The sequence below is a fragment of the Aethalodelphis obliquidens genome, unplaced genomic scaffold (genome assembly GCF_003676395.1).
Source record: "Aethalodelphis obliquidens isolate GAN/ISIS:26980383/991018 unplaced genomic scaffold, ASM367639v1 scaffold71, whole genome shotgun sequence".
Taxonomy (NCBI): domain Eukaryota; kingdom Metazoa; phylum Chordata; class Mammalia; order Artiodactyla; family Delphinidae; genus Aethalodelphis; species Aethalodelphis obliquidens.
In genome coordinates this window covers 9,663,520-9,685,539 of record NW_020838015.1, presented here as the reverse complement: position 1 = coordinate 9,685,539, position 22,020 = coordinate 9,663,520, and the positions used below count along the sequence as shown (strand labels likewise).

Below are 22,020 nucleotides of genomic sequence, written 5' to 3'. Positions count from 1 at the left end.
CTGTACGTTTAAAATGGCATCAAAATTAAGTTTCTCCCCCCCACTCCCCGCCAAAAAATAAAGAAAATAGGGTGTATCCTAGTAGAGATATGTGGCTGCTAAACATGCTTTCTAATTTTTTTCTTTCCCACATAAAAACTACTGTTTGGGTGGCAGGGTTTGCAGAGGTGGCCGGTAAGCACAAGAGAGGCTTATAATGCATTTTAATACTTATTTGAATGTTCCCGGTGTTTCGTCATCCTATTTTTGTTTTTTAAATGCAGCTTTCCCGTTTGCGTCACTGCCATTCTTTCCTCACAGGTATTTTAAATTTACTGGTGGCTAGGCCCTTTATCTAACAACAGCATCATGTAGAAAATCAGCGTCAAATCTTTAACAACAAAACAAAACAAACAAAAAAAACGTCAACGGTTTCACCAAAGGCGGAATTCCCTTTTGGGGTCACCCGGAGGAGGGCGGGAGCAAGACGTGCGAAAGCTTCCGCTTTCTTTTCTACGGTAAAGCCAACCATTCTCCTTAAAGGAGTACCACAGAAGCGTGATTTTCGGTCGGCAAACGCATCCCTAGCGACGAGTCCACCCATGACACAGGGATGCCATAGTGTCGCATCACAATGAGTAGTCTATGAGAGCTCAAAAGCCAGAACAAATGACCTTGATTCTGGTAAAATATTACATTGCAATTCACCTAACCTGTCAGTTTCCTTCTCTTGTTTTCCAAAATGCTGAACTTCCGGAGTAGACTCCTCCCCCCTCTATTCCTGCCCAGTGGTTTGGTCCGACCTTAATACTACTGACAGGAGGGACAAACTGCGTCTGCGCAGAAAGCTCTTGGGGGGGTGGGGGGGGAGGAACATGGCGCAAGCTCTGTCTGAGGAGGAGTTTCAACGGATGCAGGTGCCGCTCGCCGGGGAAAAGACCACCGGGCTAGGCGACGGGAGGGCGGGGAAGAGAAAGATCGTCCCACCGGCTTTGTGCAGGGGTTGGTTGGGATGGACCTTGAGCCTAAGGGGTTGGTCTGGAGAAGGGAAACTGAGGCTCCGAGTGGTGAGACTACTGGATTCCGAGATACAATTGGGTTCTGAGGGGATGGATTCTGTTAGCCTTGTGGGCGGAAGAGAGAGTCCTAGCGTGGGCGATACCTTACTCAGACTTGGAGGGGACGAGACCTTTGGGCCCGTGCGGGGGACACCTTGGGTGGGTGACGGTAATGCTGGGGTTTGAGGGAAGGAGATCCTGAGAGGGGGAAACCATTTTTGCCTGGAGAGGAAGGAAGCGGGTGTTGGGCTGTTTGCTTCGTGGTGGGGGGAGCCCTGGAGAGGGCAATACCATTATCGGTGGGAGGTGGACGTTTTTGTGGGAGATACCACTATGTCAGGGGACTGGGGAAAGACCCCACATGTCATTGTTCCTGGGAGGTGGAGCTCCTGTGCGAGGGGTGGTAGCGGATCCCAAGAGAGGGCAGTACCATTGGATGATTACGGGTGATCCCATTAGATGTGGGGTGAAGAAGGCCCTGAATGGGTAATACGATTAATCCTTGTTGGAGAGAGGACCAGAGGAGGTGAAAGAGTGATACCTTGGACTGCGTGGAGGGGAAATCACCAGTCTGTGGAGAGGTACCCTGACTGAGTTCTGTGACCACTTGATTCTTTTTGGGGGAACTCTGAGATGGATGAAAGGCCAGAGTGGGCCCTTGTTGAGAGAATTCCTTCCTGGGGAGGGCCATTGGATTTTGTGTGGAGACTGAAAGGGGGAAACCCTGCGTAGGGTCCTGTGGGAGGACAGGAGGAACTCCGAGTGAGAGCAGGTAATCCATTCATCCTTGAATGAAGGAAACCAGTTGTCACTATGTGAGGGACCCTGAGGGTGGAAGACTGAGATAATTGGACCAAAAAAGGGGAAGGCCCCTGTAACTTGTGCAGAGTATTCCATGTGAGTAAGAGTAATCCAACTGGCCCACCCAAGGCCTTGTGGGGGAAAAACCCTGAAGGGTATAACGTCATCCCATTGGATTATGAATGGGGAGATCTTGAGGGGTATAGGGGATCCTTGAATGAGGAAGATTGATTCTATTGGTCATGAGTGAAGGGAAAACCATTGGGCTCTGATGGATAGACACTGTAAGTGGGTGCCAGGGGTGTTCCAACTGGATCAGGACTGGGGGAGACAGATCACTGGGTCTGGGAGAGGACAGGGGCAGGAAAGATTCTGTAGAGGCCAAGCCCTCTCACCTTTAGCAGACCACCCAGGGATGGAGGCTGGTGCCGTGGGAGAGAGGGAAAGGTCCTGGTGGGGTAAGGGATGGTGGTCTGGGAAGAATTGGCCTCAGCACCTACAGGGCTGGTAGGTAGGGATATGCTGTTTGGAATGGCCCATACTTCACTTTCCCTCAATTCTTGAAAGGGGTCTGGACATATTTTGAGAGCCTTGGGGGTGGGGACCCTGGGAAGCCCCCTTTTACTCAGTGAAATTGGTCATAATACCAGGCTCTCTTCCCTTGGGAAAGAGGGAGGAAGGCAATCCCCTGCCCCCTACTCTGGCCAAGAGGATAGACAACACCTCTGACAGAAGACAGAACAGTGTTTAGCGTGTGACGAGGCCAGTCCAGATGAAGAGGCAGACTTTATCCTTTGGGCATGGAACACACATGAGCAAGAGACTGACTGGGTCAGCACTCTGTCATGGCCTGAGGGCACAGCTGGATTGGAAGGGGAGGGATGGAGGCAGCAGGGAGACAGGTGAGGCTGACTGTGTTTATATAAGTAGAACTGGAGAAGGTGGGACAGGCTGAGTGGCTGGACTTATTTGGGATGAAGCAGGCACGGGTCTTAGGAGTGACTAAAGAGGCGCATGGAGGGCAGCAGGGTCTGTAGGGCTCAGGGGATTGGTTCTCTCCTCATGAGGGTAGGGGGCACATTCCTGCCAAGTCATTTCCTTCCCTGCTTCTCCCTAAGGCTCAGCTCCTAGAACTCCGGACAAACAACTACCAGCTTTCAGATGAACTACGCAAGAATGGTGTTGGTGAGCCAAGAGGGTCTCATTAGATGGGGGTGGCTTTGGAGGACAGAGGCCAAGGGGAAAAAATCTCAGAGGCCTGGCAGGAGGACCTTTCAGCTCCTTACCGCTGACTGAGGCTGAGACTCCCTGCTTTCCCCACACCAGAACTTACCAGTCTTCGACAGAAGGTCGCCTACCTGGATAAGGAGTTCAACAAAGCTCAGAAGGTACCTCCTTCCACCTACTCACCCACCCATGTGTTCCCTGTAGCCATCTGACTCATTCATCTGTCCAGTGAGCACCTACAGTGAACCAGGCCTAATGTTACATGCTGTCACTAGTCGTTCAAAAATTTCTCATGGAAGTCTCCTTTGTTTGGTAATTTTATCTAGGTCTGCTTAATTTATTAATTAATTTTCATTTACTCTTAATTCATTTTTAATTTCAATTACTCATTCTCATTCACTGATTTCTAACTAAATAATCAAATCTATCAGTAAGTCTGCCTTGAACCTGCCTCCTGTCCCCCACTCATACTCCTGCCTTGTGCTCCTATTCCCCACCCCTGTCCTGGTCCTGTTGGTAAAGTGAGACTAAACCTACCTCTCAAATCCTTTGAAGATGAGATAGCATATAACCTATCATGGCCCCTCAAGGCATTCAAGGCCCTCCTTTGTCTCTTTCTTCACTGCTCTGTCCCCATGCATAGTACAATGTTATACGCAGTATGTTCTCCATATATATTTGTTAGATGAAGGAACACAGAATGCAGAAAGTCTGGCAGTCAGAAAGCTAGGCTTCTCTTTGGTAGGGTACTGATTTCCCAACCTGGCAATGCCCTCAGCTGCCCAGCAGGGGAACAGCAGTTTCCACGGTGCATGGGAGGGATCCACATAGATGTGTTTGGACAGATGGAACAGTGAAGCCATAATTTCTGAGTCCGGAGATCCAGCCTATGAAGGGTTAAATACTAAGACCCATGAAAAGCCTCAAGAGCTTAGAGGAAAGGATGTAAGCAGGGTGCTCCTCATTCACCCACTCACTCCATCATTCCTGTGGGCTACAAATTGTGGTTAAAGACACCCCCATCCCTCACCCCCTGTTATCATGGTCCCCCCTTGACACTTGCCACAGTATCTCCATACCCTAGTGAGGGAGTCCATCTCTGGTCACCTTATCTCTCTTCTCACCTCCCTCACCTTTAGGCACTGAGCAAGAGCAAGAAAGCTCAGGTAAGGGGACCCCTGGCGGGTAAATGTGTCTGGGAGACTGTCTTAGAGGGGATATTTCTGTATGCTGGGATCTCCTGGTACTGGCCTTTCTTTCTCTGTGTGTGTGCTTGCATCTGTGACTACCTCCCTGCCATGTGTTTTTGTGTCTATCTTTGTTCTCCTGTTTTGTCTCTCACTCTGCACCTCTCTCTGTATGTCTTTCCTTCTCCCTTTCTTTCTCTGTGTCCTCCTCTCTGAGTCTCTCTTTGTCTCCGTCTTTCTGTTCCTCTCGGATTCTTGTTTCTCTCCCCAACCTTCTCTTTTTCTTTCCCCCACCTGTTCCTATCTCTGCCATCGTTTCTCTCTTTCCTTCTTTCCCTTTCTTCCTCTCTCTTGACTCCTTGTTTCTCTCTCCCCTGTTCCTCTCTCTCCTGTTCCTTTTTCTCTTCCTGATTCATTTCTTTCCCTGACCCCCTCTCTCTGTTCTCCCTCTGTTGATCTCTCTGTTCCTATCTCTCTGTCGCCCTACCTTTTCTTTTTTTCTCTCTCCCCCATCCCATCCCTCTCTCCTTCCCTATCTAACCCCCTTTCCCCATCTTTCTCTGCTTCCTTTCTTCCCTATTTCTATATACCCCTCTCTTTCCTCCCACTGTCTCCCCTCATCCCTTTCTCCTTCCACATCTTCCCTTCTCTCTACCCCATGTCTCTCCTCCCTCCTTATCTCCTCTTTTATCCCTCCTATGTCTGTCTGTCCCCCTGTATCTCCTGATTTCACCCATCTCATTCTCTGTACCCTATGTTCTCCCCCAATGTCATTTTCTCCCTCTCTCTGTTTCTTTGCCCTACTGCCCCATCCTTTCTACCCCTGTTGGAGACCTGGCCCACATCTGCCACTGCAGGAAGTCGAGGGGCTGCTGAGTGAAAATGAGATGCTGCAGGCAAAGCTGCACAGCCAGGAGGAGGACTTCCGTTTGCAGAACAGCACGCTTATGGCCGAGTTCAGCAAGGTGCTGGTGCCCTGGATAGTTGAGGGGGGTCCAAGGGGTAGGGGCCACCTGGGCTGAAGCCGGAGGGCAGCTGAGGGTGGTTGGACAGAGGCTGGCCCTGGGTCACTGTCCATGGTGCTGAAACAGGGCCTCGATCTCTGCTGGGGGGCAGTGATTTGACAGATGGGACCGCCCACTGTGCTGGGATTAGAAGGCTGCAAGCCATGAGGTCAGCTGGTTCCTGACCAAGTCACTCCTTTCCTTTGAGCTTCAAGTCTCCTTGTGTATATTTTGGGGCTGATGCTGTGGAGCCCCAGGTTGTCGGGAGGTCTTAGGTAAAATTCTTATGCTTAGTATGGGATGGAAAGATGTTCGAGCTGCTTCCCTTTTCTAAGTTTTTCATGTGTTGTAAGGGAAAAAGTCTCACAGCAACAAAAAAGGTATTTCCAAGGCTCTACCTGAGAATGTAGGGCTCAAAACCTTAAGAAAGAAAACAAACCAAAAACACAACCTTTGTGTAGGTACAATACCAGAGGCAATTTAGTAAGTAGTAGTTAAGAGCCAGAGGCCTAGATTAAACTCTTGGCTCTGCCTTTTACTAACTGTAACCTTGAGCAAGTCACTTAAGCTTCCTGTTTCTTGGTTCCCAAATATTTAAAATGGAAAAGATGATAATGACAGTACCTGCCTGGCAGGGCTTTTGTGAGGATTGAATGGGTTAATGTCTATAAACCACTTAGAACAGAGCCTTGCACATAGTATCAGCTATGTAGGTGTTAGCTACTGATAGTATCCTTTTATTAATTCATTTTCCCTCTAAAATATTTCTTGACTATTTAAAAGTTTTATATCCATCCTGTGACCTTGCCCTGCCTCAGCCCTTACCACCTGTATTCCCACAGTCTCCTCGCTGGTCTCCTCACTTCTAGCTTCTTTTACCAGACCAAGCCGTAACGGTTATCCTGACCCGCAGGTCTTACCACATTGCTTCTTTAGACAACACCTCCCAGTGGGTCCTCATCCCCGAAATTTCAGAACCCCTGGTGCTCACATAACAGCTGACCTCATCGCCTCACTTCTCACTGCTTCCTGCCTCTGGCCTCAGTGGTATCATGGTTCTTGCTGGGTGAGGCAGGGACAGTTATTCCTCTATAAACCCAGCTCATGTTTCTCAGCACCTGCCCTGGGCTAGGCACTGAGCCAGGTATAAAACCTCCTTCGCACTACCCCTCCTCCTCCTGGAAGCTAGAAATGCTCACAGGGAGACCTGAGTTCCAGGCCCGCCTCCACCACTTATTTGCCAAGATATTTCAGCTCAATTGTTCCTTCAACAAATAGTTATTGAGCCCGCACTATGTGCTCTGTGTTCTGGAAATAGTTGTGAGCAGTACAAAATAGTCCTCCCTCTTGGGTAGCTTCTATTCTGGGGGTGGGATGGGGAAAAAGATGATAACATAGTAAACAAATAATAATAATAGCACTGATAGCTGACAGTTACATAGTGTTTACTGTGTGCCAGGTCCTGTTTGATGTGCTTTACATTATTCACTTATTTAATTCTCACAGCAAACCGATGAGATATCATTACTATCCCTATTCGACAGATGGGGAAAACTGAGCCCCCTAGAGATGAAGTAATTTGTGCCAAGGTGAAATGGCAGAGTAGAAATTCACATCCAAGCAGTCTGGCTTCCGAATCTATGCTTATGACCTACGTTACAAAATAAAATTTAATTGTGAATCACAATTTATGATCCAAACATTTTCAGAGATTTAAAAAACTAAGAACATGTTAGGTAAATTTAATTGCAATTCGTGCTAGGTAAGAAAGAAGCAAACAATGCTGTGCTAGAGAGTATTGGAATTTCTGTGTTGGGGGATACTACTTGAAAGGTAACATTTGAGCAGAGCACTGAAGGATGCAAAAAAGTCGGTCATGTGAAGAACTGGATGAAAGGAATGGTGTTCTGGGTAGAAAATATCCCAGGCAATAAAATAAAAATTCTCTGTGGGCCTCAGTCTTCTCATCTGAAAATGGGGACATAGGATCTTGTCAGGTCTGCCGTGTGAACTGTGTTTTCTTCAGGAGTTGAGCAGGGGGCTGGCTTAGTTTTATTTGCGTCGTACTCCTCTCCACGGGCTCTCCAAGGGCTAACGAGAGGGAGCCATGGGCAGTGCTAACCCTGGAAATGCTCTGAAAGCTGTCTGTGGTGCCTCGGCTCCCAGACGCAGACCCCTCCACAGAAGAAGGCTGGCAGTGGGGCTATCCATGATGCTGACATCTTGGACCAGCAACTTCCAGAGGAGCCTGCGGTCTTGGATTGCAACTGTGAGGTTGAAAGCGGGCAAGCAGAAAATTGTTCTCAGTATTCTCCATCTTCCATGTCTCTGTCACTTAACAGGTGTTTGAGTTTGAGGTTGTTTAACATCTGTGCCTCAGTGTCCTTATCTGTGAAGTGGGGATAATGAGTAATGAGAGCCTCTACATCACAGGGGCGTTATGGGAATTAAATGAATTGTAAAGTACATGGGCCAAATGCTATGTATATTTCAGCAAATGTTGTTCTGATTCTTTGCTCTTCTGCTACCTCACTTGTCCCCTGCTCAGCTCTGTAGCCAGATGGAACAGCTGGAGCGGGAGAACCAGCAACTGAAGGATGGGGCTGCCAGGGCAGGGGCTACCCAAGCCGGGAGCCTTGTGGATGGGGAGCTGCTGAGACTGCAGGCAGAGAACACAGCCTTGCAGAAGAACGTGGCAGGTGCATGGAGACCCTCCTGGGGATGTGGGGACCTTGGGGCTTGAGTAAGGTGTTGTCTTCCCTGGGGGAAGAAAAAGGCTTCAGAATCAGGCTTGGCCCTGCCATGAACCAGTGTATGATTTTGGACAAGGCATTTCACCTCTCTGAGCCAAAGCTTTGTCATCTACGAAGTGCATGTAGTGATGTCTACCACCTGGAAAATTGTAGTAGAGATAAGAGGTGATATATTTCTGAGCTTAGTTCAGCACCTGGTACCTAGCAAATGTTACTGATAAGCAGATTGAACATCAGAAAGGAGGTGTTTGCTAAATGGAGAAAGTGAATGAAGGAGTGTTAGGAAGATTCTGAGCCCAAGTTGTCAGTGGGGTCTGGGATGAAAGCTGAAAGAAAGTTTGATAAAGTGTGGGAGTGAGTGTCCTGATGTGTGGACTTGTGGAGAGCAGCTGGGCTTGTGGGGTGGTGGGTGGTAGTTTGGTGATCAGGAAGGAGACTTTGTAGAATGTGGCTGGGGATTAGAGGTTATAGGAGGATTCAGCTGTAAATGGAGGATGGTGGGCATCACCTTGGAGGGCTGTGGGAGGGGCTTGGGGATGGGGGTGGGGCTTGGGAAATTATCTTGGGCTGATTTGATGGTAGACAGGATTTCCGTGTTTGGTGGGGCTTAAAAGATTTGTGAGAGGTGGGGGCGAACCTTTGTTTTGTAGGCTTATGGCCACTGAGGCAGGGTTTCTGCTACCTAAGGGGTTGAAGGCCAGTTCTCCTTCTATTTGAGGTGTGTCAGGGGTCTTCTGAGACAACTTCATCCATCATATGTCTCTGTTCTACCCACCAGCCCTGCAGGAGCGCTACGGGAAAGAGGCTGGGAGGTCCCCAGCTGCCAGTGAGGATCAAGGGGATCCCTTGGGGGGCCCAGCTTCCCCTGTCCTGGCCCCCATGCCATTGGCAGAAGTGGAGCTGAAATGGGAAATGGAGAAGGAGGAAAAGAGACTGCTCTGGGAGCAACTGCAAGGCTTGGAGGTGAATCTGGGTCTGTTGGGGCTGGGGTGCCAGGAGGCAGGCAGATGCCCTAGCTCTGCCTGTGGTCCCACGGAGCTATCTGTGACATCACCATCTTGTGGGCTGATGGATTAGGAAGGCAGGAGGGCAGGGAAAGGCACAGGCCTTACCTCCCTGCTTGCTGATAACAACTCCCTCCCTCATCCTTCCCAGCAGACCTTGAAGCAGGCTGAAACATCCAGGCTGCAGGAAGAACTTGCTAAGGTGGGGCTGCCGAGCTTTCCCTGGACTTTGCCCCACCCACTCCCCACCTGCCATGCTTCCCCTGGTAGGGTAGAGGGGCAGAGTATCTCTTCAAAGCCTCAGTTTTGTCATCTGTGAAATGGAGAGACTCTCATTTATGTCTCAGATTTGCTTTCAATATGAAATGGGCTAATGTGGTCCTTCTATGTCTTGTGCATGGCAGGCCCCATCCCATCCTTCTGGGTCCTCCGATCTCTGCTTTTTCATTCATCTATCCATCCACCCATCCGTCCATCCATCCAAGTATTTATAGACTGCTGGCTCTTATCTTAGGAACTTGAGACCCAGTGGTGAGGCAGCCAATCATGATCCTGTTTTCCAGGCCTCCCAGCCTAGCTATTCTATGACATGGCCATCGGTCGATAGGTCGGAGGCATAAATGTTGGGCTTTGGAGCCTGAGGAGCTGGGTAGAGGTCATGTTTTTGCTGCCGACCAGCTGCGCAACCAAATTATTTAACCCTTCTGAGACTCAGTTTCCCATTTGTAAAGCCAGTGGTGCTCACTTCTCAGGACTGTTTTGAGGATTCCATGAGGTAACAAAAGTAAATTCCAGTTTCTATAAAGGACTTAGTAGGAAGTGTCTGTAAACATGAAGTAAATTTTTGTCTTTATTAATATTATTCTCATTCTTATCACTTGTCTGTACCCTCCTCCCCCACTCCAGCTTGCCGAGAAACTGAAAAAGAAACAAGAAAGGTAAATTTCTTTCTTCCAGAGCTGGGGGGAAGGGGTTTGCGGGGACTAAGGAGGGGATTGACTTGTGGAATGGACCCATATATGTCTGTCTTTCTGTGCCCAGTTTTTGCCGTCTGCAGACAGAAAAGGAGACACTATTCAATGACAGCCGGTAACTACCAGGGTTGGGGATATTGGTGGACAATGGGGCAGTGCCCAGCAGGATTAACCGAAGATCACAGGGGCAGAGCTGGGAGACTGGGCCTCAGTCTGTGGTCAATGTGCCCCTCCCTCCCACCAATCACCCCCAGGAACAAGATTGAGGAGTTACAACAGCGGAAGGAAGCTGATCTCAAAGCCCAGTTGGCTCGAACTCAGAAGCTGCAACAGGAACTTGAGGCTGCCAATCAGGTAAGGGGTTGGGTTCTGAGATCACTGGGATAGGGACAGGGCTGGGAGTCCGGGGAGCTCTGAGGTCTACGGAGGCTAGTTGGGGAGTCTGATATTTCCTGTGTTGGAAATATAGGGACTGGATGGGTCCTGGGCCCCCTAGGAGCTAGGAAAATGGGAACTAGGGAACCCCGAGAGCCCTAGGAGTTGGGCTAGGAATCTGCATGAATTAAAGATCTCAGCGGGGCTGAGGACTAGGGGCCTATGTGCCACAGGTTTGGATGAATCTGAAACTCCAGGGGATTAGAGACAGGAATCTGGAGAAATCTGTGGTCACTGGATTGGGACCAGGAGTTTGGAGTGAGTCTGAACTCCCTGGAGGTTGGGTAACTTTGAGACCTATGGGGGCTGTGTGGATATAAGACTTTCAAGGGTAAGACAGTTGGGCCTGGAGTCTGAGTGCATTTGAGACCCTCAGAGCTTGGGGGCTGGTTTGGGTCTTAAGACACCTAGGAAGTTGGATCATGTGAGTTGGTGGTCCCTGGGGGCTGTGAATAAAAAACTGGTGAGTCTGAGACATCGAGCGACTGGAGCAAAAGTCTAGGTAGGTCTGAGGCTCCTAAGGGTTGGCGGCTGGGTGACTTTAAAGCCTCCAGCCTTCCCCTTAGAGTGAGTGAGTCTCAGGTCCCTTGGATTGGGGGCTATGATGGCTTGTGGGTCTAACTAAAGCCCCTAGGAGCTGGGGACAGAAGTCTGGGTAAAGCCGGGTGTGAAGATCCCCAGAGACTGGGGACAGGAGTGGCAGGTGTGGTATCAGTCTGAGACCTCACCAGGAGCTGGAAACTACACACTTGTATCAGTTTGAAATCTATAGGATCTGGGGTGGTGAGTTTGGGTGGGTCTGAGACTCTTGGGAACTAGAGACATGGGGGTTGCCTGTGTCTAAAACCCCTGGGGGTTGGGGTCAGGAATCTGGGTGAAGCTGTAGTCCCTGGGGGTTGAGTGTGTCTGAGAATCCTGGGGCCTCTGAGCTGGAATCTGGCTGAGTGTGAGACCATCTTATGGATGGGGACTGAGTGAATTTGAAATCCCCAGGAGCCTAGGTGGTTTCTGGGGTGCTTAGAACTGGGATACAGGGGTGTGTGAGGCCCCTGGGGATGATGACCAAGAGTCTGGGTGAGCCTGAGATTTCTGATGGCTGGGTAGTCCAAGGCCCTCAAGTACTTAGGCAGCATGCTGCCAGGTGGTCAGAGAGGGAGTCTGTGTGGTCATATGTACCCCAGGGGAGGCTGAGGTCTGGAATGGGCTCCCCTGACGTGGTCCCCACAGAGCTTGGCAGAGCTGAGAGATCAGCGGCAGGGGGAGCTCCTGGAGCATGCGGCAGCTCTGCGAGCCCTACAAGATCAGGTACATTGTACTGAGCGGGCTCAGGGAGGTGGGGGTGAGGGTGGGGGCAGCCTCAGTGGGTATTGTACAGGCAGGCAAGGCCCCAGGGTCCTGCTTCCCCTGGTCGTCGTTCTCGTGGGTGTGTGTATGTGTGTCCTTTCTTTCTTGGCTGCGGGTAGGTCCTGTCCTCCTGTTCTGGACCCACTCTCACTCGTTGTGGGGGTGGGGCCAGGTGTCCATCCAGAGTGCGGATGCGCAGGAACAAGTGGAAGGACTTTTGGCTGAGAACAATGCCTTGAGGACTAGCCTGGCTGCCCTGGAGCAGGTACAGGACACGTGGGAGCCTGCGCCGATCCCTCCGCAGCTCCCCATCTCCCTCTGCTTTTGATCCACATTGGGGCAACGTCGTCTGGACCTCATGCTGTTCTCCTGCCTCTGTTTCTGTTTCATTCTCAGCTTCTCCTTTCTGTTGGCTTCCACCCCTCTTCTCTCTGGACATCCATCCCTGCTTTTTTTGCATTCTAGTTTCTCTCCAGTAAACTGCAAGAAGTGTACTAATCTTAAGTGTACACTCAGTGAATTATCCCTGTCTGTATATTTATCTGTCTCCATGTAGCCACCACCCAGATGAAGATATAGAGCATTTTCAGCACCCCAGAAGGTCCCTTTTACCCCTTCTCAATCAATGCTTCCCCAGAAGTAACCACTCCTCTGACCTTTAGCAACATAGATTAGTTTTGCTTGCTTTTCAACTTCATGTAAATGGAATCAGACACCCAATCTATGTCTGGCTTCTTTCCTGAAGCGTTATATCTGTGAGGTTTATCCATATGTAGCACTGATCTGTTCTACTTTCTCTGTGTACTATTTCATTGTATGAATATACCACACTTACCAATCCCCTGTTGATCTCTTTCTCTCACTGCTTTTCTCTTTGAAATACTCTCTCTCTACTCCTGGCTCTCCTTCCACCTCTCTCCCTGTCTCCCTGGAACACCCCGTGACTGGCCCCTGGGGCCCCTTTCACTCCACTTTCCATCACCACCACTCTCTCCAGATCCAAACAGCAAAGACCCAAGAACTGAATACGCTCCGGGAACAGACTGCTGGGCTGACAGCTGAGTTGCAGCAGCGGCAGACTGAGTATGAGGACCTCATGGGACAGAAAGATGACCTCAACTCCCAGCTCCAGGTGACGCCTCTGGCTTTGACCTGTCTCCTCCTAGTTCCCTAGTCCTGGCTCAGTGGAGTTTCCCATGAGGTGCTGTGGGAAGACCATGGAGTCAGGTGGACCTGGGTTCCAGTCTGACTCCCGAACTTATTAGCACCTGTGTGTCCTAGACCAAGTCATTTCACTTGAGACTGAGCCTCTTCAGTTAGTTAGGATAGCCATTCTGATTCCACAATAGAAACCGGAATAGTAGCAGGAGAATGAATGCTGGGGAGCAGCTAGCAGCCTCTGCCATGTTTCTCATCTAGAAATAGAACATCACCCACTTTACCAGGGTTAAGGGAGATGTTCTACCAGAAATGTCCTGGGTGCGCAGCACCTCCTGGGGGCTGTTTATCAAACTCACCCTTTTTGTCCCCACATTAGGAGTCATTGCGAGCCAATAGTCGGCTGCTGGAACAACTTCAGGAGCTCGGGCAGGAGAAGGAGCAATTGACCCAGGAACTACAGGAGGCTCGTAAGGTGGGCAACACCACAGGGGGAGGCCCAGTCTGCAGGGGGCCAGGTGATGTGGGCAAGCCCACGGGAATGGGAGGGCACAGAAAGTGACCAGTTCCATGAGGACGGGTGAGTGACTTAGCCGTTCAGTCGGGATGGGGAGGAGGTGGACTTCGGCTTGTTCCTTGGGCCTTGTTTGGTGTGGGGGGAGGAGGTTGACTGACCTCCTCCTGCCCCCCTCTCCTGGGTGCCAGAGTGCTGAGAAGCGGAAGGCCATGCTGGATGAGCTAGCCATGGAGACGCTGCAGGAGAAGTCCCAGCACAAGGAGGAGCTGGGAGCAGTCCGACTACGGCACGAGAAGGAGGTGCTGGGGGTGCGCGCCCGCTACGAGCGTGAGCTCCGTGAGCTACATGAAGACAAGAAGCGTCAGGAGGAGGAGCTGCGCGGGCAGATCCGCGAGGAGAAGGTGGGTGGGCAGATGATAATGCCTCTCTGCGTCTAAAACCTGGGGAGCGTAGCCTTGCTGATGGGCCAGGGGATGGCGTGAGTGAGGCGCCCGCTCCTCCACCTGGCCCTTGCTGCTCTGCCCTCTTGCAGGCCCGAACGCGGGAGCTGGAGACTCTCCAGCAGACAGTGGAAGAACTTCAAGCTCAGGTACACTCCATGGATGGAGCCAAGGGCTGGTTTGAACGGCGCTTGAAGGAGGCTGAGGTGAGTTGGTGCAGAGGCTGGTTGGGGGGTATGCATGTCAAAGCAGGGGACTGGAAGTGGTCAGGCCCTGGAACTTTCTGAGGCTCTGGACTTGGGCATCCCCACAGCGCCCCCTGGCTCAACAGCAGCCCTCTGGAGGGGATCAGGCCATGGCCATCAATCAGTAGGGCAGAATGTCAGATGTGCAAATTTGAAAAGGCACCTCTTCCTTCTGAAATTGTACTTCTGTCGGAAGATTATTATAATATAATAATTCTAATTTTGATGCAACCAGAACTTTTACTACCATTTTCTGGAAAACTCATGGTAATACATAAGAGGCAGTGTCACGTAGCAGTGAAGAGCACACATGCTGGAGCCAGTTGTTTGCCTGGGTTTGAATCCTGTCTGGGCTGCTTTCTAGCCCAGACAGGGCAAGTAAATAACTTGCCTTGGGCAAGTTATTTACTTCTCTGTGGCCCGTTTTCGACATCCGTAAAAAAAGGGATAACAATAATACCGGCTGTCTAGGTATTACGGGAGGGTTATATAAACTGAGTTAATATATGTAAAATCCCTACAACATTCCTGGTGTGCAGTAAGCGCTACGTTATGTTTTATTAAGTAAAGTAAGATGTAAATGCAGATGTTGGGCTTCGATGTGAATGGCGCAGCCCTCAACGTGACACTCTGTTTCTTCTCTGCATACGCAGGGGCCCTGCTGCAATCCCTCACACCGCTCACTGGGTGTGATGTCCTCTGGGGGGTGTGACGTCCTCTGGGGGGGCCGTGGCCAGACCTGGGACTTGTCTTGTAGGAATCTCTGCAGCAGCAGCAGCAGGAACAAGAGGAAGCCCTCAAGCAGTGTCGGGAGCAGCACGCCGGCGAGCTGAAGGTGCCCATTGCATGATGGCATTCCTCTCTGGTGGGAGGACTGAGGTTTCCCAAGCTGCGGCCTGAGCTGCCCTCTGCTTTGCAGAGCAAGGAAGAGGAGCTGCAGGGTGTGCGGGATCAGCTCCAACAGGCCCAGGAGGAGCGGGACTGCCACCTGAAGACCATCAGCAGCCTGAAGCAGGTCACCCACTGGTCCCTCCTAGTCCCTCGACACATCCTGGGCCTCAGCATGCAGTAATGGGGCAGGGAGGGAGCACGCTGCATGCAGCCATTCTGGCACCCACCAGCTGTGCTTTCTCTATCCCACAGGAGGTGAAGGACACGGTGGATGGGCAGCGAATCCTGGAGAAGAAGGGCAGTGCTGCGGTACGATGGTGAAAGGTGTCCAAGCATGGCCCACTCCTGCCCTGCGGCCACCCCCACCTGTGGGCCCACCGGGCCTCAGCCCCCGTTCCCCACAGCTTTCTTTCCCCCGTTCCCCACAGCTCAAGGACCTCAAACGGCAGCTGCACCTGGAGCGGAAACGGGCGGATAAACTGCAGGAGCGGTTGCAGGACATCCTCACCAATAGCAAGAGCCGCTCAGGTGAGGGGCCCGGATGGCAGGGGAGGCTGAAGTGTGGGGAGGCAGAGCTTGGGTCTGAAGGCTGGGGCTGCTTTCTATACTTCACTCTGCAGGGCTCTCCTGTGTCTTCTGTCCCTCTTGCACTTTGTCTGTCTTTTACCCTTTCTCTGCGTCTGTCCCACCTCTGTTTCTTTCTTTCTTTCTTTTTAATATATTTATTTATTTATTTATTTTTGGCGGCGTTGGGTCTTCGTTGCTGCGCGTGGGCTTTCTCTAGTTGTGGCGAGCGGCGGCTACTCTTTGTTGCGGTCCACGGGCTTCTCATTGCAGTGGCTTCTCTTGTAGCGGAGCACGGGCTCTAGGCACGCAGGCTTCAGTAGTTTTGGCACGTGGGCTCAGTAGTTGTGGTGCATGGGCTTAGTTGCCCCGCGGCCTGTGGGATCTTCCAGGACCAGGGCTCGAACCCGTGTCCCCTGCATTGGCAGGCGGATTCTTAACCACTGCGCCGCCAGGGAAGTCCCTCCTTCCTCTATCTCTCTCTGTGTGTCTCTCTCTCCTTTCTGCTGTGTCTCTTCTCTGTTTCTGTCTCTCTCTGCCTCCTCATGTCATCTCTGTATCTGCCTTTCTCTCCTGGCTTTCTCTTTCTAGTTCTCTCCTTTTCTCCTCCTGCCTTTTTCTTCTCCCTGTTCCTTTATCTCTGTCTCTCTTCTCTCTCGGCTGTGTCTCTGTTTGTCTCCCCACTATCCCTCATACACTCCCACACCTCACCCAGAGTCTCTAAGTCTCTTGTATCCATTCTCTCATTCTATAAATATGGACTGAGCCCTCTCGCTCACATCCAGGGTCCCTGGTAGGAGGCCCGCCCAAATCTCAGTCCCCTAGGAGCTCCCTGTTGAGCTAGGGAGACAGACTTACAATCAGGCAGCAACACTACCGTGTGATCATTATGCAGCTAAAATCCATGTTATTTTTGCCACTTAAGGCAGAAGACACAACAGAAAAATTTGAGTTGCCTTGGACTTTTTTTTAGAAAGAAATGGCCTTTACATATGTTTAAATAAATAAGATGCAGTGATGGCTCTGGTGCATCTCCCATATCACAAACGAGAGAAAACGTGCTCCCTGTCCCTCCACAGCCATCCTGCTCTTACTGGAGATCCTTGGCTTGTGGTGTCAGCCCCCCTCCCTGACACCCAGAAGCAGCTGCAAGAACAGAGACACAAGCTTAGTGGCTGTGTTTCAAGTGACATGGCAAAAACAGGTGTATCTCTTACCAAATCAATGTCTCGCTGAGGCACTCGGTCTCCTGAAGTTACCTCTCTTTATAAGGGAGGACTTTTATTTCTGTTCTGTTACAGATTGGTGTACAGATCAACAAACAGATTCAAATTGTGTGCCATACATTCTATCCGTCCATTAGGTGAAATTCAGATTTAGGTGCATGGCTACGAGTCTGCCGCCATCTTTTCTCTCTTTGTCTCTGCTCTGACTAGTGTCCTTAGCCAGGGTCTCTGTTTGCCTCTATCATCAGCTCTGGCTTGCTGTCTCTCTGGGGTCTTCTCTCTGCACATAGGGGTGCCCCTCTGCCCTCTTCAGCTGTCTTTACCCTGAGTCTGAGTGCATTCACCACTTTATGCCCATGTGTGTCCACATCACCATCTTTCTCCCCATCTTCACCTTTGTTTCACTTCTGGTGTGTGTTTGCCTAGAGAGGCAGCTCCTTTTTCGGTTTCTGCCTTTCCCTACCCTACTGTCGGCTTCCACTGTTACCCATGCCTGAGTGTCTCTTTGCCTCTCTCCACCTCTGTCAAATCTATTTCTGCCTCTTCTTGCCAGTCGGTGCCCTGGGACCCTGGGGGATTGGGGCTCAGATTTCTCTTCCCTCTCTGCCCAGGGCTCGAGGAGCTGGTTCTATCAGAGATGAATTCACCAAGCCGGACCCAGACTGGGGACAGCAGTAGCATCTCCTCCTTCAGCTACCGCGAGATCTTGCGGGAGAAGGAGAGCTCGACTGTTCCAGCCAGGGTAAGGGGCAGGGAAGAACCTACAGCCCCAGCTTCTACCCAAATTCTGGGCCCTCCTTTTTCCCTCCCCTGCAGCCATCTTCTACTCTGGGCCCAGCACACACATTTTCTTGTCAACTTTTCCTCAAGCTCACCAACTTGGATTCAGATTGCTAAATGGGGGATGGACAAATTATTCTCTCTGACCCTCTGTTTCATCATCTTTGGGCTAATTCCACCTTTCCTGGTGCTATAAAATATGTGGCTCATAGTAGGTGCATTATCCATGTGGGAGATCCTTTTTTCCAACTCATAATTATCACTTATTATTATTGTTGTCTGTGTCAGCTTCCTTGCCAGACACTTTTATTTGGAAATAACCTTTTTATCATTCTGTAAGTAGTATGTATACATTGTAGAAAAGTTTAAAAAACACAAGCAAAGATTTTTTTTAAAAATCCAAAGAAATCACATCTTCACCGTACAGAGATCACCACTATAAATCCTTAGTTCATACCGTTCTAGACCTCTCTCTCTCTTTTTTTTAAACCTAAATAAGACTACAAGTAACCTGTTGATCTCTACCCTCCCAATTTGGTAAATTTTCATCTTTTTGAATACTTTGACCTTAGTCAGATTTCTCTAGTGCTTTATTGCTGGTTTTATGGAAACCAGCATTCAATTTCAGAGCACATTTGCTGCATCTGGTTGCTTTATGTGCCTTAAGTCTCTTGAATCTAGTGTGATCCATTTTTTTCATGACATCAACCTGTAGAAGAGACCAGCCCAGTTGACCTGAAGAAAATGTCCCACCTTTGGGATTTTCCTGCTGGCTTCCTAGTGGTATCATTCAGCTCATTTCTCTCTCCCCTAGTTTTCCTGTCAACTGGAAGTGAGAGCTCATTTGTTATAGGCTCTCTCTTCATGGTCTCAATAAGGCTATGGTGTGGTGGTTCCTGTCTCCCCCTTTAAAAGGCAAAGGGGGATCCAGAGTCTCTGAGGGTGCCGAGGCTTGTCTGCAGTTTGTCTGCAGCCCCAGTTGCAAAGCCCACCCCGGCTTGGTTCTCCTTCTCAGCCCCTGATCCTATCTGGGGTGTCGGCACTGAGCCTGGGCTGGCCTCTCTGCCTTCTTCCCCGCAGTCCTTATCCAGCAGCCCTCAGGCCCAGCCCCCGCGGCCAGCAGAGCTGTCAGATGAGGAAGTGGCTGAGCTCTTTCAGCGCCTGGCAGAGACGCAGCAGGAAAAGTGGATGCTGGAGGAGAAGGTGCTGTCTGCCTGCTCGTCCCCTCTTGGCCTGCCCTTGGGGAGGAGGCCGGGGTGGCAGGAGTGGGGGGTGGGGGTGGGGCAATATCTGGCCAGGCCCCTCCTCATGGGTGAACATGCACAGTTGAGGGCCTGAGGTGGGCTGGGCCACCCTGCAGGTGAAGCACCTGGAGGTGAGCAGTGCGTCCATGGCAGAGGACCTCTGCCGGAAGAGCGCCATCATCGAGACCTATGTCATGGACAGCCGGATTGGTCAGTGCCCCTCCCCAGCCCTCACCCCTCGTCCAGCCCCTCACCTACCCCCTCCTTCCCCAGTGTCCAGAGCTGCGGCTTCTCTCCTCTCCTTACGGAACTCACCAAAGTTACTGCCGAGACCACAGGTGCTAGAGGGAAGAGCCAGGCAGGCCAGGACCTGTGTGTCTTGCTCTGTATTCCATCTCTTGTCTCGGCTCCTCCCTCCTGTCTGAGTCTCTGTCGTCTCTCCACTCTCCTTTCTCTAGTGTCTCTCCGTCATTCCCATTGTCCTTTCTCCTCCCTGTGTCTCTTCCTCTGCTTTCTCTCCCTTCTCTTCTTTCTGCCCCATCCCCCCTTCATCTTGTCTCACTGTTCCTACTGCCTGTCTAAATGGTTCCACCTCTGGAAATTTACATTCTCTGGATGCATATCCCTTTTAGGGTCCTTCTCTCCGCTCTTCCTCCCCTTTCCTCCTTTCTCCTCTTCCTTCCTCCATCCCCCATTTTTATTTCTTTTGTTCCCTTCTTTCAGATCTTCTCCTCTCCCTGTTTTTTCCTCATTAATCAGAATAATACCAGTTGACGCTTGCTGAGAGCTGACTGTGTGCTCTGTGCTTTGCATACAGATATGTGTTTTTCCAGCTCCATGAGTTAGTTCCTAACCCCATTTCTCAGGGCCGCACAGCTAGTAAGTGAAGCCAGGTCTCACATGGCAAAGCCTCTGCTTCCTCCATTAGATGGCTTCTCCCCCCATTTTTCTCCCCCACTCTCTGTTTCCCTCTTTCCTGCTCTGTCTCTGTCTCTCCTTCGGCTCGACCGAGGGGGTGATTCTCAGCCTGGGCCCTTGCAGATGTGTCTGTGGCAGCAGGCCACACAGACCGTAGTGGGCTGGGCAGCGTCCTGAGAGACCTAGTGAAGCCAGGCGACGAGAACCTTCGGGAGATGAACAAGAAGTTACAGAACATGCTGGAGGAACAGCTCACCAAGAATATGCACTTGCACAAGGCAAGTGTGGCCTACCAGTCTACCCCTTTGTCTCTCCAGCCACATAGCCCCTGGGTCATCTGTCAGTCCCCTCTCCACACACCCCATTCACCAAGCACTCCTTCCCCCTCATCTTCCCATCCTCCAGTCAACCTACTCACTATCAGTTTAGTCTTTCACTCTTCCCTCTGTCCTTGCACCCACCCACTCATCCATTCATACACACATTCAGCCACTCTCCCATCAACCCACCTACTATTTGTCCATCTGCCCTGCTACCCGTCTAATCATCTGCCCATGCCTTTGCACCCATCTCCTTTTTTTTTTTTAAATATTTGGCTGCACCGGGTCTTTGCGGCACGTGGGATCTTTAGTTGCAGCATGCGGGATCTAGTTCCCTGACCAGGGATCGAACCCGGGCCCCATGCATTGGGAGCGTGGAGTCTTAACCACTGGACCACCAGGGAAGTCCCCTGCACCCATTTCCTGATGCATCACTCTCTCTTACCTACTCATCAGTCACCCCTTGTCTTACCTTTTACCCACCCACCCAGCGACCTGCTTGCCTACCTGTTGTCCTCCATCTGTCCTCTGAACAGTTCATTTTTCCACCTATTTGCCTACCATGGATCTCCCATGCATCCACCCACGTGTCCACTCACCCATCCTGCCACCCAAGTATTTCCCCATCTCTGGGGGAAGTCAGAAATGATGCAAGTCTGGCCCCTGCCTCTGAGAAGCAAGCTCACCATTTAGAGACAAGAAGGTGGCAGGGGTAGGGGTCATGTCCTCCAGCCTCACCACACAGAGCAGATGATCCACTCCCATGTCCATATCCCTAGCTCCGGGCACTCCTCACCCCCTCACACACACCACACACACCTTTTCCGAGCCCAGCCCACTGCTGGGAGCTCTGGGAGCTGCTCCAAATACCTTCCTGTCTCAGGCTAGACATAGCTGGGCATTGATGGGATGAGAAGGATGACACAAAGGCTTGATGAGGGTGCCATCGCCTGCCACCTTCTCTGACTCCTGATGGCTCATTTGTTTCTTAGGACATGGAAGTTCTGTCCCAGGAAATTGTGCGGCTCAGCAAGGAGTGCGTGGGGTCCCCCGACCCAGACCTAGAGCCGGGAGAAGCCAGCTAAAGACCTGCAGGCTGCACCCACTCCCTCCCTTCCCCACCCGCCATTCCCTTGGGCTGTGGTGGGAAAATGGGGGCCAGCGCCAAAATCAGATAGGTTGGGAGACTGGACATTAAAGGGGTTGGAGGCCTGGTGGCTGGCGTTAGTGACCCTGTCTTAGGGCCGAGGCCCCTGGGGAGTGGGGAATCCTGAGGGGAGGGGCAGGGATTCTCCTCCTTCTTGGCCCTGGCTCCCAGGGGCCTTTGCCTTCATCTCTGCATGAGCTCTCCCTCCCAGAGACCAACTCTTTTTTAATTTTATTTTATTTTTTAATTTATGTCTGGAAGCCTGGCTACTCTGCATTTGGGATTGGGGATGCTGGGTGGGGCACGGTCCATGTTCAGCGTTCTAGCAACATGTGTGTGTGTGTGTAAAAGCTGTGCAGCCAAAATACCATCTGGCCAGACTGGCCCACCCACTGACTGTCTGCTCTGATTCTTTCACATCCCTCTTTTCACATGAGGGATGTGCTGGGGGTGGGGAGGTTATACCATTGGAACTGGGAGGGTGGTCTCTGGCTGCAACTTTACTCTCCTTCCCCCACCCTCACCCAGCCTGTCTCCAGTCACTGTTGACCAGCCTCTCAAACTGAATGGAGCAGAAATATCTGCAGATATGTATGTGGGTGAATGTGTATGGGATGTGGGTGTGGATGAGTAGATGGATGGGAGGATGGATAAGTGGTTGGATGGACTGATTGATAAATAAGTAGAAGGTTGCATGGATTGGTGATGGATAGGTTGGGAAATAAATGGATGGATAGGTGACTGGATGAATAAATGGACAAATGGATTGCTAGGTAGATAGGTAGAGGATGGATAGGTGGGGGT

General features: G+C 51.0%; 1 protein-coding gene across 4 annotated transcripts; it reads left to right on the top strand.

The window, feature by feature from the left end:
* The first annotated feature begins 823 nt into the window (after positions 1 to 823).
* Positions 824 to 21,609, top strand: GRIPAP1 (GRIP1 associated protein 1). 4 transcript variants are annotated; one of them, XM_027091246.1, is made up of 26 exons: positions 824 to 896; positions 2,957 to 3,023; positions 3,165 to 3,226; positions 4,205 to 4,231; positions 5,110 to 5,217; positions 7,805 to 7,955; positions 8,788 to 8,972; positions 9,168 to 9,215; positions 9,920 to 9,951; positions 10,055 to 10,102; positions 10,242 to 10,341; positions 11,650 to 11,727; positions 11,939 to 12,031; positions 12,764 to 12,898; positions 13,304 to 13,399; positions 13,630 to 13,842; positions 13,974 to 14,087; positions 14,884 to 14,961; positions 15,046 to 15,141; positions 15,270 to 15,326; positions 15,446 to 15,545; positions 17,419 to 17,549; positions 18,668 to 18,790; positions 18,948 to 19,041; positions 19,873 to 20,027; positions 21,062 to 21,609. In XM_027091246.1, exons 1-26 carry the CDS (start codon positions 855 to 857, stop codon positions 21,152 to 21,154), a joined length of 2,526 nt encoding a protein of 841 aa, XP_026947047.1. In that variant the 5' UTR covers positions 824 to 854; the 3' UTR covers positions 21,155 to 21,609. The 4 variants fall into 4 exon arrangements, with proteins under 4 accessions (XP_026947047.1, XP_026947046.1, XP_026947049.1 ...); XM_027091245.1 differs by having other exon boundaries at positions 839 to 896; positions 9,165 to 9,215; XM_027091247.1 differs by lacking the exon at positions 824 to 896 and adding an exon at positions 2,509 to 2,740 and having other exon boundaries at positions 9,165 to 9,215.
* The last annotated feature ends 411 nt before the right edge of the window (positions 21,610 to 22,020 follow it).

Bases quoted from the DNA above. Each gene is read 5' to 3' on its own strand.
- GRIPAP1 (XM_027091245.1), top strand. From the start codon at position 855: ATGGCGCAAGCTCTGTCTGAGGAGGAGTTTCAACGGATGCAG. The intron at 12,032-12,763 runs GTACAGGACACG...CACTCTCTCCAG, and splicing joins GCCTGGCTGCCCTGGAGCAG to ATCCAAACAGCAAAGACCCA. The intron at 14,088-14,883 runs GTGAGTTGGTGC...CTTGTCTTGTAG, and splicing joins GGCGCTTGAAGGAGGCTGAG to GAATCTCTGCAGCAGCAGCA.